General features: G+C 33.5%; 1 protein-coding gene across 2 annotated transcripts in view; it reads left to right on the top strand.

The window, feature by feature from the left end:
- Nucleotides 1–16256, top strand: part of LOC114332959 (chromosome-associated kinesin KIF4) — a 137796-nt gene that overhangs the window by 99395 nt on the left and 22145 nt on the right. For both annotated transcript variants that reach the window (XM_050655196.1, XM_050655197.1), the window contains exons 15-17: nt 632–706; nt 2424–2546; nt 10050–10185. In XM_050655196.1, coding sequence (XP_050511153.1) covers nt 632–706; nt 2424–2546; nt 10050–10185 — 334 coding nt within the window. The remainder of the gene's footprint in view (nt 1–631; nt 707–2423; nt 2547–10049; nt 10186–16256) is intronic.

The following is a 16256-nucleotide window of genomic DNA, read 5'->3' as shown; positions in this document are numbered from 1 at the left end:
TTCGGGGTATTCTCAAAAAACCTCTAAAAAGTCGATTTTTTCGTCGAAAAACTGTTATTTTCAAGCGAATAACTCGAAAAATATTAGTTTTACGAGGAAAATGTAAAAAACATTTTTTTCTTAGAATCACTTTCTCCATCGAATTACATGGTTAAAATGTAACAAAAAATTCCCACCCACGAGATGGGGTGGCAACCACCCCCAAGGTTTTAGCGTATGATAGCGGCATGATATAGAAAATGATCCTTGATCTATTCCCTACCTTCTGTGAAAATTTCAAGTAAATCCATACTAGACGAAAAAATTGGGAGCCAAAATGCTTCATTTTCTCAATCGACTATTGGGGCCGACCGACCGGCTCTGTCCCGTCATACAACTGACCGACTATAATAACTTTTATTTATATTTAATTTAGAATGTGTGTACTGATTTTCAGCCTTAGTAAATGGATTTAATTACCTTCGTAGGAAAGCAACTTTGATACCCTCACAGTAATCAGCTGTGAAAAATCTAGCTTTAGTAAATTCAAAGATATTTTTCAGCGCTGCCTTTTGGTCTAATATAGTCCACTCACTCACGGTTAAATATTGCAAATATTTTGTTGAAAAATATTGGTAATTTCTGTTTTTAGGTAATCAACAGAACGGTTCCACCTACTCCAGCTCTCATAGAAAAAAAGATGAATAGAACATTCATGTGCAACCCTGTAAGTAAATGAAACAGTTCATATTGTAATCTAATCTCACGATTTTATTATTTATTTGCGCTATTTATTTTTTTTATAAATAAACAGCGACCATTATATGGTAATAAATAAGATACGATAAGAAATAAAAAAGAAGGAAAAGCTTAGTAGCTTTTATTCGAAATGTTGGCATCTTTACACAAATTTAAAAAACAATGTCCTATGACTCTTAAAACCCAAGTTGGTACGTATTTTTGTTTCAAAAATTCACCATGTCCTAACCATGACTCCTAACCGCCATTCTTCTCTGTTTAACCATAGACCGGGAGGGATTTCTCTTTCCTCTAGTTCTTTTTTAATTTCCTCGCTCCAGATTCTTCTCGGCCTTCTTCTCTTTTTATTCTCCCTGTTTATTTATTCTCTGTTTAGGGATCCTGTCATCTGTTGTTCTCTGTACATGGCCGTACCATATTAGTTGTTTTGTTTTATTGTCATCAATTATTGTATCCGCGACTCCCATCATTTCTCGTATTCTCTCATTTGGTATCCGATCACTTCTTGATTTGCCTGCTGCTCCTCTCCAGAAGTACATTTCTGTTCCTAGTAATATTTTCTCTGGTCTTTGTTTCATCGGCCAAACTTCACTACCATATGTGATTACACTTGGTTTGGTATTGTATATTTGAGCTGTTTGTTCGCTTTAGATGTTGTTTGGTCCCACGGAATGCCGTTAATCATGGAAATGGCTTTTCTACCCTGTAAGTTTCTGTCTTTTAAAGCAGCATCGAATGGTTCATCTTCAGTTATCTTCGTACCCAGGTACTTGTATTCATCATAGTATTTCATTTCCACCCAATTGTCTAATGTAATAGACTGCTTTGTCCCTCCAATACACACACAATTCAGTTTTTTTAATGTTGACTTCGAGACCCAATTTGTTATACTCTTCTATTAGCTTCCGCATCATGTAGTTAAAAGTCGTCATGATCCTGAGCAATCAGAATTTGGTCATCACCAAAACATAAAGTGTGCAGTGTTGTCTCGTCATTAAGAGGGATTGCCATGCCATTACATATTCTTTTCCACAGCTTCAGTGCTTGTGCCAGATAAATTTTGAGAAGGGTAGGCGAAATACAGCATCTTGCCTCAGTCCTTTCGTGACCTTAAATCCCTCAGACATCCTTGATCCAGTTTTAATTTTTGCAGTCGTTCCATTATACAGACTTTGGACTGCTTTGATTAGACTTATCTATTTAAGATTTAATGTTGGTTTGCTGTAGGGTTGACCATAGTTTGCAGGGGCACACTGTCATATGCTTTTTGTAAGTCTACCTAGACCAAGTGAACTTCTTTATCTACAGCTGTTTTTTTCTCAATAACTTGCGTTTCTCAATCACTTGAGTGCAAGTGGTCTACTGTGGACCGCCCAGCTCTAAAGACAGCTTGCTCCTCTGTTTCGTAATCTCTATAATCAATTTCTATTTTGGTCTTAATAAGTTTCCCATACATCCTACTTATTATGCTTTTTATCGCAATTCCTCTGTAATTTTCACACTGATCCGTGCTTTCATTTTTGTTGATAGTTAACGTGATAGATAATTTCCATTCTTTTGGTAATTCGGCACCATTTAAGCAGTCATTTATTTTGAATTGAGTACCAATTTGATATACTTGTCATAAACAATATTGTGCAATTTTTATATTTTCCTTTTGAATTAATTTGTATAAATGGTTACAGGCTGACTCAGACGACGCAGTAAAAATTGAAGTATCTAGTGATGCGTATGGTACCCCTCCAAACGAATTACAAAATAGCAGAGACAGAAATTTGTTAAAACCAGTGCCCGTTAAATTCCATGATGTAAGTATAACTTCCTGATGATTGAATTTTGACAGCATCGTCTTGGATCTCAAAACATGAACGTTGCTAATAAGCTAATTTTAGTTATTGTTATTGTTCTTCTTCTTTTTTTGTGTAGACATGACTCCGTCTGTTTTTTCAATGTGCCTCCAATAGGTTGTCATTCCATTGTTTTCGTAGTCTTCCCACTAATCGTCTTCCTATTGGGAAACCGTCTCTCGCCGTCCTTACTATTTGTAACTCTATAGACCATTCCAGAGTGACGTCATTTGACAGCGGCTGAGGGGCAAACATCTTGTAAACAAAGTACGTTTAGTGCAGAAAACCATTATTTAATTTAAAAATATACTCAGTGACATTAGAAGTGTTACACTAAGAAGGAATCATTTCTGGAACTTAATTTTTTGGCAACATGGTACATTTTCATCAAGAATGAAACGATAACATTGGCAAGAGTTTTTATTGACATGAAATCAAAAAAAGTATTAATGTGTTTGGCCACCCCGCAGCTGAATATACTCCTGTACACGTCTAGGCATTGACAAAATGAGATGATCGATGTCTGCTTGTGGCACCTCGTTCCAAGCAACTTGAATTTCATGGAATAACTGTGCCAGAGTCTGTGGAGGATGGTGCAAAATGGACAGTCTCCTCCCCATCATATCCCACACATGTTCGATAGGATTTAAATCCAGTGAACGGGGTAGCCACGGCAAAAAATTAACGCCAGCCTCTTAGAGAAAGTCCATAGTTCGACGAGCAATATGGGGACGCGCGTTGTCTTCCTGAAAAAGGGCGTTTTGACGGCCGTCTAGATAAGGCAGTAAAGTGGTTTGTGAGATGTCATCAACATAACGCGCATCTGTCATACTGCCTCGAATAAACAGAAGTGGTAATCGGCTACCATAGGCAATAACCCCCCAAACCATTACTCCAACTGTCCTGTGTAGATGCCTCTCAACATCAAACCCGATATCTCGTCGCTCTTCACGGCGGCGTCTTATCCTCTTACGACCATCATGCATACCTAAACAAAATCACGATGCATCGCTGAATGCTGCATTATGCCATTCTACCACCCAATGCTGCCGTTCTTCTTCTTCTTAACGTGCCCTATCAAGTCCCCTTGATGTTGGCGATTAACATGGCGAAACTGTCTCTGTCTCGAGCTATTCTAAATAGGTGTTCTGCTTTCTTTATTCCTGTCCACTCCCGGATATTCTTCAACCAAGAGGCCTGCTTTCTACCAATTCCTCTGCGTCCTTCGATTTTACCCATCATAATAAGTTGAAGAATATTATACCGGTCTCCCCTTACTACGTGTCCAAAATAGGCCATCTTTCTATATTTGATGTTATCAAGCAGCTCGCGGGTAGCATTTGCTCTCTTAAGGACTGCCACATTTGTCAGCATAGCCGTCCATGGTATTTTCAGAATACGTCTGTGCAGCCACATTTCAAAGGCCTCCAAACGGTTAATGGTGGATATTTTTAATGTCCATGCTTCGACACCATACAAGAGGACTGACCAAATGTAGCATTTAATCATGCGCTTTCGAAGTTGAAGTTGCAAGGTATCATTACAGAAGAATGACCTCATTTTTAAAAATGTGGTGCGGGCTATCTCGATTCTACATTTTATCTCTTTATCTGGATCTAGTTGTTCAGTAATATGGCAACCAAGATATTTAAAACTGGGTACTCTTTGAATTATATGACCATCAACATATAAACGTGAATCTTGATGGGCCAAACGGCTAAATACCATGTATTTTGTTTTTGAACAGTTTATATTTAGGCCAAACTCTCTTCCCACTGTGTCAATGGCATTTAAAAGGTGTTGTAATCCATTCATATCATCACTTAAAATAACTGTATCGTCTGCATATCTGATTGTGTTTATCAGAATTCCATTAACCTTCACACCCCATTCCAAATTATGCAGCGCTTCCTTAAATATTCTATCTGAATACAAATTGAACAACAGTGGGGACAGTATACAACCCTGTCTGACACCTCTTTGTATTTTGCATATTTCTGTTGATTTTCCATTTATGCAAGCTGTCGCTGTTTGACGCCAGTATAATTTTTCTATGATTCGCACATCTTGACTATCAACTCCTTTATCCTTTAATATTTTAATTAATTTGTGATGTTGTACTCGATCAAAGGCCTTCTCATAGTCAATAAATACAGCAAAGACGTCTTTCCTTTGATCTCGGCATTTCTGCAATAACACATTTAGTGCAAAGAGTGCGTCCCGGGTTCCCAGTCCATTTCTGAAGCCAAATTGTGTTTCATCCTGGTCTTCTTCACATTTATCTCTGATTCTACTGTGGATGATACGTAGAAAGATTTTCAAGGTGTGGCTCATAAGGCTTATCTGTGCCGTTCTCTGCACCAATTCAAAGGTTGGTGACAGTGGTCCGCAGTCAAAGGAAGCACTCGTCGTGGGCGGAATGAAACCAGTTCAAAGGCTCGAATGCTAGTAGGTAGAGGGGATAATTAAAAATTCGCGAGTGCCAGTAGTGACAAGTCTGTAAGCTTTTACTGGAAATTTGACATAAATGTCAAAGTGATTAATTTAAAACATTGAAATTAAAAACATTAATAGGAAATAATATTAGTTGGTCAAAGCTGTGGTGTATATTTTTACCTTAAATATACTTACGTTTTAAATACTGAATTTAAGTTTTTTTAATATTTCGTAATATGTAATTATAAATTAATCTAAGCGCCATCTACACGATAATTGTGAAAGTATCCGAAGTAAGAAATTAATATTTCATTAATAGAACGTTAAAATTATTAGCAACATCTTTAAAAAATCGATTACAATTTAATTACTTTTTTGCGTTGTAAATATTAAGCGATAACAATTAAATAATAAATTTAAAAATTACCGCTGAAAGTTGCATTAGTAATCCGCTAGGAGCAACACCAGCGAAGCTCAGAGCATATAGGGTACGTATAGAAACAAGTCTATCTTCTACTACAAACCACTGGTCAGTGATTTGACGCGTAGTAGCAAAACGGTCTCGCAGAGCCAGGAGTCTAAAGCGCCTATCTTGACGTCCTGTGGTACGCCTCGGTTAACCAGTTGGTCTTCTTCGTGTTCCTCTACCTTCGTTTGTCCACACACGACACACTCACATAACTGTCATTGTCGGACAATTAACACGACAGCAAATTTCGCGATACGACAGACCCATATCTCTATAGTCTAGTACTAGTAAAATAAAATTACACTACATGTAAATCAAAATGTAAATTCGTACAGGTTGAAACAAATTTTATATCAAAGTTTAGGTGGGTACGAAAGATATTTTCAAGAAAGTAACCAAATCATACAAGGAGATCATTGTTTAAATACTTAAAAAGGGGCCATTTTTGCAAAAAAATTACTTTTTTAACTGCTGAGGTCATTCTATTATTAATGAAGGTATATAGGATTGTTTTCTGCAAAGTTAAAGGGTAAATCTTTCAAATAAGACTTACTAAATTAAATTTGACCCCCTATTTATTTAAATAATTATGCATAAATCTTTAAGAAAAAATTTGCAATTAATTATTTTTAGCGTTTTAAATAAGCACTATAAAATATCTTATTTTACAGACTAAGTTGCGCTATGTTACCAGTATTAAGCAAAAAGAATTGGTCGAAAAATATTTAATATTTTTTGAGATATTGAATTTGTTTATTAAATGTTACTATATTTTCAATTGCAAAAACGCGGTTGTTGCCAAAGAAATATTCACCTGCTTAAGATCTTTTTTTTTTTTAATTTTTATGTATGTTTTCGATAAATGTATCGATAAATTCAAATTTCAATTAAACTCCTCCCTAAAATGGCATTTGAAAATTATTCAAATTTGTTTTTTAATAACGTCGCGGGGATTAAATATTTTGAAATGCCGTTTCGATAATTGGGTTCCTGGGAATTTTTCACTAATTAACAAATTTTTTTGTCCTTTTTTCTTCTTCTTTTTTTTTCTTGGAGTTCTATTACTACGGGCCCTTTTAGGGTTAAGTTTCATTAAGAATGTCGAATCTCCCAAGTTGTAGATTCTAGACCTAAAAATATTAAGATTGGTCTAAAATCATTTAAATAAAATGTGGCTACTTACTGAGTTACAGGGTGTTTTATGTAAAAATTTAAACATTATTTTTACCAAGTACTTTCAAACTATTTGACGTATCCTTATCATACTTGGCAGAAAGTGTGGGTTCTATACAGTCTACTAAATTGTGATAAATAAAAGTTTCTAGCTACTACCAGAGGCGTACGACAGGGGATAGTTAATGGTTGACCCTTCCCAAATTCTACGCCACTGAGGGTATTACTATTTTAGCGAAATTTTTCGATTCAACAATACTTTCTATGCAATTAAACTGTTTACTGGTAACGATTAAGTCATAGTGTTCGAGATATTGGACGTCAAGAATGAAACGGCATAGTTAAATAGTTATTTTTATTCATTCATTTTAAACTTCCGATATCTCTCAAACTGATGACTTTATCGATACCAATAAAGTTATTTACATACAAAGTATAGGAGAATCGAAAAATTTCGTTAAAATAGTAATTTACTCAGTGGCGTAGTATTTGGGAAGGGTCAATCATCCACTATCCCCCGTCGTACGCCTCTGGCACTAGCTAGAAACGTTTATTAATCACAATTTAGTAAGGTGTATAATAGCCACACTTTGTGCCAAGTATGATAAGGATACGTCAAATAGTTTTAAAGTACTTGGTAACAATAATTTTTAAATTTTTAAATTAAACACCCTGTAACTCAGTAAGTAGCCACCTTTTATTTAAGAGATTTTAGTTAAATCTTAATATTTTTAGGTCTAGAATCTACAACTCAGATTCGACATTCTTAATAAAATTTAACCCTAAAAGGGCCCGTAGTAATATAACTCCAAGAAAAAAAGAAGAAGAAAAAAAGACAAAACATTTTTGTTAATTAATAAAAAATTCCCAGGATCCCAATTATCGAAACAGCATTTCAAAATACTTAATTCCTGCGACGTTATTAAAAAAACAAATTATAAACAAATTTGAATAATTTTCAAATGCCATTTTAGGGGGGAGTTTAACTGAAATTTGAATTTATCAATTTATTTATCGAAAATATACATAAAAATAAAAATAATGAGATCTCAAGCAGGTGAATATTTTTTTGGCAACAACCGCGTTTGTGCAATTGAAAATATAGTAATATTTAATAAACAAATTAAATATCTCAAAAAATATTAAATATTTTTAGACCAATTTTTTTTTTTGCTTAATACTGGTAACATAGAGCAACTTAGTCTGTAAAATAAGATATTTTATAGTGATTATTTAAAACGCTAAAAATAATTTTTTGCAAATATGTTTTTAAAGTTATATATACAATTATTTAAATAAATAGGGGGTCAAATTTAGTTTAGTACGTCTTACGTGAAAGATTTACCGCTCAACTTTGCAGAAAAAAATCCCATAGACCTTCACTAATAAGCGAATTACCTCAGCAGTTAAAATAGTATTTTTTTGCAAAAATGACCCCTTTTTAATAATTTAAACTATGATCCCCTTGTATGATTTGGATACTTTCTTGAAAATATCTTTTGTACCCACCTAAACTTTGGTATAAAATTTGTTTTAACCTGTACGAATTTACATTTTGACTTTTTTTATATTTTATTAGGCTACTATTAGTATGATAAGATTGATCCAAAAGATGGCATAACCCAGACATCCAAAGTGAAAGTTCTCCTCCCACACAAAATTGTTCTATATGGTCCACATAATGTTCAGAAAAAAGTCACACCATTTTGAGCGTCGAGTTTGGGAGGGGGGAGGGGGGAGAAATCGGTAAATTCGTAGTTTTTTGCCTTTTTCGTCAATATTTCTAAAACTATGCGGTTTAGCATGAACAACCTTCTATACAAAAATATTCTACATTAAATTTGAAATAAAAAAGGTCCAATGCATAATCCTTCTAAAATGAATGGTTCCAAAGTTACAGAGATAGTATTGGTCCAAAAAAAGGCCTAACCCAGACATCAAAAATAAAAGTTTTCCTATAACACCAAATTGTTCTATATGGTCCACATATGGTTCAGTAAAAAGTTACACCATTTTGAGCGTCCGGTTTGGGGGGAGATGGGGGAGAAGTCGGTAAATTAGTAGTTTTTTTACGTTTTTCGTCAATATTTCTAAAACTATGCTTTAGCGTAAACAATATTCTATACAAAAATGTTCTACATAAAATTTAAAACAAAAAAGGTCCTATACATAATTGTTATAAAATCAACGGTTCCAGAGTTACGGAGGGGGAAATGTGGAGGTTTTCGATACTTTTTATATTTTTTGGGCAATTGATGATGATTTTGGGTGGTAAGGTTGACGTTTCTTCAAGGGCTTATCACTAACATACCATCGGCCACTGAAATAGCAAATTTGATTTATAAAACCCAATCCTGTTAAAAAAAATCAGTAGGAAATTGCCCAATAAATATAAAAAGTATCGAAAACCTCCACTTTTACCCTCCGTAACTCTGGAACCGTTGATTTTATAACAATTATGTAGAGAACCTATTTTGTTTTGAATTTTATGTAGAATGTTTTGTATAGAAAATTGTTTACGCTAAAGCATAGTTTTAGAAATATTGACGAAAACGTAAAAAAACTACTAATTTACCGATTTCTACCCCATCTCCCCCCCAAACCGGACGCTCAAAATGGTGTAACTTTTTACTGAACAATAGGTGGACCATATGAACAATTTGGTGTTGGAGGAAAACTTTTACTTTTGATGTTTAGGTTGGGCCTTTTTTGGACCAATTATACTATACTACCTCCGTAACTTTGAAACCGTTCATTTTAGAAGCATTATGCATCGGTCCTTTTTATTTTAAATTTAATGTAGAACATTTTTGTATAAAAGGTCGTTTATGCCAAATCGTATAGTTTTCGAAATATTTACGAAAAACCTAAAAAATTACGAATTTACCGATTTCTCTCCCCTCTCCCCCCCAAACCCGACGCTCAAAATGGTGTGACTTTTTTTTGAACATTAGGTGGACCATATAGAACCATTTGGTGCTGGAGAATAACTTTCACTTTGGATGTCTGGGTTTGAGTCTAGTTATACCATACTATATAGGCAATAATTATACCCGTGATACTTCGGTAATACCGTACCATGACTAAAATTTATATGTTTGTAACGTCTAAGTGGTTGTTCTTACTGTTTTATTGTTTTAATTAAAATCAAGTAATCAAAGAAAAATAATATTTCATCATCCGGAGTTGATCAGCAGACCAATGTTCGTAATGCAAACACCTACAACCCGAAGTAGCCGGTACTTTTTTATATACTTTGACCATTAGCTCATTCATTCAAGTGTGTACTAAACTTATCAGTCTTTCAACAATTTTAAGATATCTTGCTCTGTTTGATCTATTTTTAAAACGTTTTTATATACTTGGCTTGGTTGTTTATTTTACAGATCTCATTAGACGATTTCGTGGATGAAGATGACGTTAAAAATGATCCCGATTGGAGAGGAACTCCTTTAGGCAAGAGAATAATGGAAGAAAAGGAAATTATAGAGAAAAATAAAAAATTACAAAAAACTTCCCTTAGTAAGTAACTATTTTCAGTTAAATTTTTTTTTAATTTATTCAACACGGTCACTGCCAAATAAGAGATATATAATACATACAACCAAACTTATATCACCATGTATTTTAAACCAATATTTATTTCTTTTGAAAAAAATGATTATCCGACGTCCTAAAGGGAACTAAGGATTATGAGAAAGAAGAAGAAGACAAAATTTGTTATTGCTATAATGCTATAATGCTATATGTTATATGCTCTAAATAGGACGCTAGCCTGTAATGGGTTAATCCTTTAACGGGCAGAACTATTGTTTTTGTAAAACTATACTTTTGAATAGTAAAAGTAGTTCATTATGCATAGTTAATAAGACAAAAAAATGTTTAAAAAAATTTTTTCTGTGCCAGACGGGCTGGAAAGGGTGGTAGATATAGCTACCAGTGTGCATTTTGACAAACAACTAATACTTAGTGGGCAATGGTATATATAACGACCAGTAAAAACAATTACAAAAATTTATAAAAAACATACTTTATTTTGAAAATGTAAAAAAACTAAATACAGTAATATTTTAAATTTATTATCTAAGAACTTTCTATCTACTATGGTAGGGTGCAAAACAGTCTTTTCATGGAGCAACGTTACAAACTTGACAAATCAAATTGATGCGTGTTTGTTTCTTTTTATATGAAGCACAAAGGGCACAGCGCCTATAAGTTCCTTTGGTGGATAAATGTGAACCAGCATTCAAAGTTGAGTTTGATGGTGGTCCAGATTTTTTTGTGAAAGTAAAAGTGCTAATAAAATTATCAGCTAGTTCACTGCGGAACTGTTATGCAGTCATAGGCTTGAGTTTTTTTTTCAGAGTCTCCTCCTTTTTTTCTTTTATAAAATATAGCTGTTTACTATTGCTGCGTCTAAAAGGTAGAGAATTTCTTGCTTGAGGTAATGTTAACAGTTGTTCATCCTTCAACAGTCTTCATCAGAAAAAATGTTTTTAGGAAATAACCTAGCCAGCTTGTTGTGCTTGAAGCCAAATCCGTCATCTGGATCAAACTGAGGATCTTGATCGGAATTATCAAAATCTTCGTTTCCGCTAGAATTATTTGTCTTTCTTGTAAGAGTACATTGGCGCACCCTTTTCAAGAGCTGTACTACTGTACTGAAGTACTGGAACCTTTCGGCTGGCTGTCGATACTAGTCGAGGATTGTGACGGAGTTCTGGAAATTGAGCTTGTTTCAGAGAAATTGTCGTCCGCATCCCCATCGCCATCAAATTCAAAAAGACAATACTCTTCATCACTTAGATGGTCTACTATATACTGAAGTTCAGCTTCTGTAAGCGGTCGGTTTCTAGACATCTAAAAAACATAGGAGTAATGTACTGGAAAAATCTAACCAAACCTAAATAATGTACTGGAAAAATTGTAATGACAAATAGGTCTAATAAATAATTTAAAGTCTTATAGAACCTTGTCTAGCAAATAAATACTAAACTTTGCTTTAATGTATTCGTAAAAATTTTAGTATTGGGCGTAAACTACGATCTCTGGTTTACGATTTTTTGGTTTAGTATGTGAAAAAATTACCTCTTATTTGGTACAATCCTCAAAATGATTAAAAATATTTTCCTATCGCTAATGTCAAACAACAAGATTTTTACAGAAATTTGTTGCCACAATATTGTTTATTAACTGGCATAAGTTTCAAAACGAAAAAATAAAAATTGTTTGTATGCCGGGATAAATAAAAACAATGAATTTTGGGGTTACAATTCTGATAAAACATATTTATTATTGCAATAACTATGCCAGTGCATGCTTTTAAAGAATTATCTGTTAGTTAAAAATAATGAAAAAAGTACACTTGACACTTACCTTCAATTTTTGTCGAAGTAGTTTATTCCAAATGACACTTGTGCAAAAAACAAAAATAAAATTAAACGATTTTTTACATAGCCTTTGGCAGAAAGGGGCACTGGTAGCTTATCATACCAGTTTTGTGAAAAGCACGTGGTTGCCACGCCGCATACAGGTTTTCGATATTCACACCTACCAGCAAGCATTCAGTGTATCGACTTCGCCTATAAAAATTGTTTTCATCGCAATTCTGATGACAAATTAAGCCGTAATAGCTTATGGTATATATAGCTACCAGAGAGCGTTAAAGGGTTAAATTTGTGGGGCCACTTCAGCTCTGTCAGAAACTTACATCGTGTGGCATTTTTCTGTTTCCATTATTTGGCATTTTTATAAGAAAGTTTTAAATTCTATTTCATATTTTCGATACGAAGAAGAATAATTCGCGTAATGTGTAAAAATGGTATTTGGAGAAGGCGATATAATTACGAATTGTACGAGAAGTATAAAGAAATAGTAAAGTGAAGGATGAAATATCTTTATAAAAATAGATATCCAATTGGGCTGGGCATGTGTCAAGAGCAAATTAAAATTATCCACCCCCTTCCTCTTTCTTCAGTCCTGACCCTCCGGAGGGAGTGCAGTGGTTCGTGATGTCGTGTATTGTCCGTCTCCAGAGATCTCTGTCTTTGGTCATTTCTTTTAACTCATGCATAGGTCTTTTGCATATTCCTGTAATTTGGTCAATCAATCTTATTGAAGATCTTCCTCGTAATCTTCGGCCTTCTACCTTTCCGTGGATAATATGTAAGTCTTTCCATCTGATCTCATAACATGTCCAAATCATTTTAATTGTTGGAAATGGACTTTGCTGGAGAGCCGTTTGGCTGTTTCTGATTCTATCGATGATCATTACTTTGGTTTTCTGTATATTTATTTTCAAACCATATTCCGTACCCGCCGTGCCTAGCCTATTGTACTGTTTTACGCTATTTTATTATTTATGTTTTTAGGCGCTAAGTTTAATTTCAATAGAGGAAGACTTACTTTATTTTATTTCACATCACTTATGTAATTTATTTATTGCTTACAAATAACTCAAACTAACACATCTAATTTATTTACAAACTCAAATTTATGATTCTACTAATAGTCCATTCATTAACGGTAAAATATTGCAAAACCTTTAAATTTTAAAGAACCGCTTGGATTGACATGAAATTTGGCATACACACAGCTAACAAGTCAAAGAAAAAAAGTGATATTGTGCCGATATGTGCTTTTGCCCTGGGGGTGGTTTTCACCCCCTCTTGGGGGTTAAAAAATATTCGTCCAAACAAAGTCAGGAAATGGGTAAACTGGCTAATTTAAAGTAACTTTTGTTCTATAAAGTTTTTTCACTAAGTCAATACTTTTCGAGTTATTTGGTAGTGAATATGTTCATTTTTTCAACAAAATAACCACGCTTTTTGACGGTTTTTCGCAAATAACTCAAATTGTAAGTATTTTGTCGAAAAAGCATTCTTAGCAAAAATATAGCCTATAAAAAATTTAAAAAAATAGTGAATATATCACGTTTTTTTATTCAGTAGAAGCAGAGTTATAGCTAATGAAATATAGGTTCATATTCGTCAAATTCCAAGTGGAATGCTTTAACGTGAAATAACCAAAAATGAAGCACATTTCGGGGAAAACTCATTTAAACTTATTTAAAGTGTTTAAAAAAAGCTTCATTTTTGTTTTATAAAAAAAAATTCTAGCATCAAAATTAAACAAGTTACGCTCAAAATAAAGTTAGTCGACTTCACAAGTTTCTTGACTCGTGTATATATTGTTTATATGATCTGTAAGTTTCATCGGTTCAAAGTCCTTATTATTGAAACGGCTGTAGTTAAAAGGGGTTGAACGAGTCACTGATCACGAATGTATGCAAATTTAGAAACACCAAATCTTGATCAATTTTTGTCTAACAGAAAAACAAAAAAATACATGATATTCAGAAAAGCAAATCTGACTTTTTTGTATTTCGAGACTTTTGGTATCTCTAACAATTTTTAAGTTATTTTGAAAAAAGCATATTTTTCAAAATTTAAATTTTTAAAAATTTTACTTTGAAACCAAATTTTTTCAAAAATAAACACTTTGAATCGATGAAACTTACAGATCATATAAAATTAGGGGGTAGTCTTCCCGATTTTTTTTTGCAAAAACAAAAGGGACCAACTTTATTTTGAGCGTAACTTGCTTAAATTTAATGCTAGAAACTTTTCGTAAAAACAGAAATAAAGCTTTTTTTAAACACTTTAAAAAAGTTAAAATGGGTTTTCCCCAAAAAGTGCTTAATTTTTTGGATATTTCACGTCGAAATATTCTATTTGAAATTTGGTGAATATGAATCTATATTTCATTGGCTATAACTCTGGTTCTACGAGATCCAGAGACCTAACGCGTACACCATTTTTTTTACTTTTTTATAGGCTATATTTTTGCTAAGAACGGTTTTTTCGACAAAATACTTACTTTTTGAGTTATTTGCGAAAAACCGTCTAAAAATGTGGTTATTTTGTTGAAAAATGAACATATTCACTCGCAAATAACTCGAAAAGTGTTGACTTGGCGAAAAAGCTCTATAGAACAAAAGTTACTTAAAATTAGTCAGTTTACCCATTTCCGGAGTTGTTTTGGACATATATTTTTTCACCCCCAAGAGGGGGTGAAAGTCACCCCCAGGGTAAAAGCACACGTCGGCACAATATCACTTTTTTTCTTTGACATGTAAGCTATGCGTATGCCAAATTTCATGTCAATCCAAGCGGTTCTTTAAAATTTAGAGCAAAAACCGTGAAAGAATAACTAAAACATAATAATTCCAATAACTAATTAGACAAGACGAAAGCGGCGGGTTCGTGGGAAAAAATATTCCCATGAGATTTTTTTGCATAATCACATTTATAATACACCCCAGAATAAGGTTCAAAAAGTCCCCCACGAGAAAAGTGGTCCAAATTTTTTTTAACAATTTTTTTAATCAAATTGCAGAAATTATTATTTTTGGTCTGGACACTATTTTTTTAGGAAAGTGGCCATTTTTAAGACTTAATAACTCGGTTAAAAATTATTATTATGAAAGTCAGAAAGTGACTAAATCAAAGTTTAAAGCCCCCCTACATGATCCTAAAGAAATTTGTGTCATTAATTTATTACTAAGCTGTTATTTTTAATTATTAATAATAAGCCGTACGAGCGTATTGACGCGGCTGTAAATGTGAGTGCGAGTAAGATGCCCCATTGGACTGCCGGAATGGGACATTGAATTGAATTGAACTCTCTCGCACTCACCATAGACGGCCGCCTAATACGTGCTGGCGCTCATTATTATTACTTAAAAATAACAGCTTAGTAATAAAATTATGACAAAAATTTCTTCATGGTCATGTAGGGGGGGCTTTAAACTTTGATTTAGTCACTTTCTGACTTTCATAATAATAACTTTTAACCAATTTATTAAGCCTTGAAAATCGCCATTTTTCGTTTTTTTCAATTTTAAATTGTTTATAAATCGAAAACGATCAACTTTAGAGAAAAATTACAAGACAACTTTTTTGTCCAGAATGGTCCAAAAAACCCAACAAAAATTTGTACGGGTCTAAAATATTGATTTTTGAAATTTGATTAAAAAAAATTTTTTTTTAAATTAGACCACTTTTCACGTGGGCGACTTTTTGAACCTTATTCTGGGATGTCTTACGAATGTGATCATGCAAAAAAATTTCATGGGAATATTTTTTCTAACGAACCCGCCGTTTTCGCCTTGTCTAAATATATTTCAAAATACCCGGCGAAGGACTCGATTCGAATACAATAATTATTACGCGTCGATGACTGACTGGCCTGCTAAAATTAATCTCTCATCCTTATATACTTCGGTAGCGCTCGTTCCGAATGCCGTGGAAATGAATCGTATTCTCCGGTAACGCCGAGAAGCTTCGGAAAGAAATAGGCCAGGTTGTGAGCGGCCTATTATAAGTAGTTTTAACTATTTAGAATGGGAAATGAGCCACAATATTATTAAAAAATGATTTTTATTAACGTTTCGACGCCCAAATCGGGTGCCGTTGTCAAAATACAAAATACTATTAATATAAACAAAAATGTTGTTGCTTAGTAAAAAAATTCTTCTAATAATTTATTTAATTTGACTCATTTATATCGGCAATTCAGATACATATGATACA

The sequence above is a fragment of the Diabrotica virgifera genome, chromosome 7 (assembly GCF_917563875.1).
Source record: "Diabrotica virgifera virgifera chromosome 7, PGI_DIABVI_V3a".
Lineage (NCBI taxonomy): Eukaryota > Metazoa > Arthropoda > Insecta > Coleoptera > Chrysomelidae > Diabrotica > Diabrotica virgifera.
Note: the sequence above shows the minus strand (reverse complement) of the source record. Positions and strands in the feature narration are given on the sequence as shown.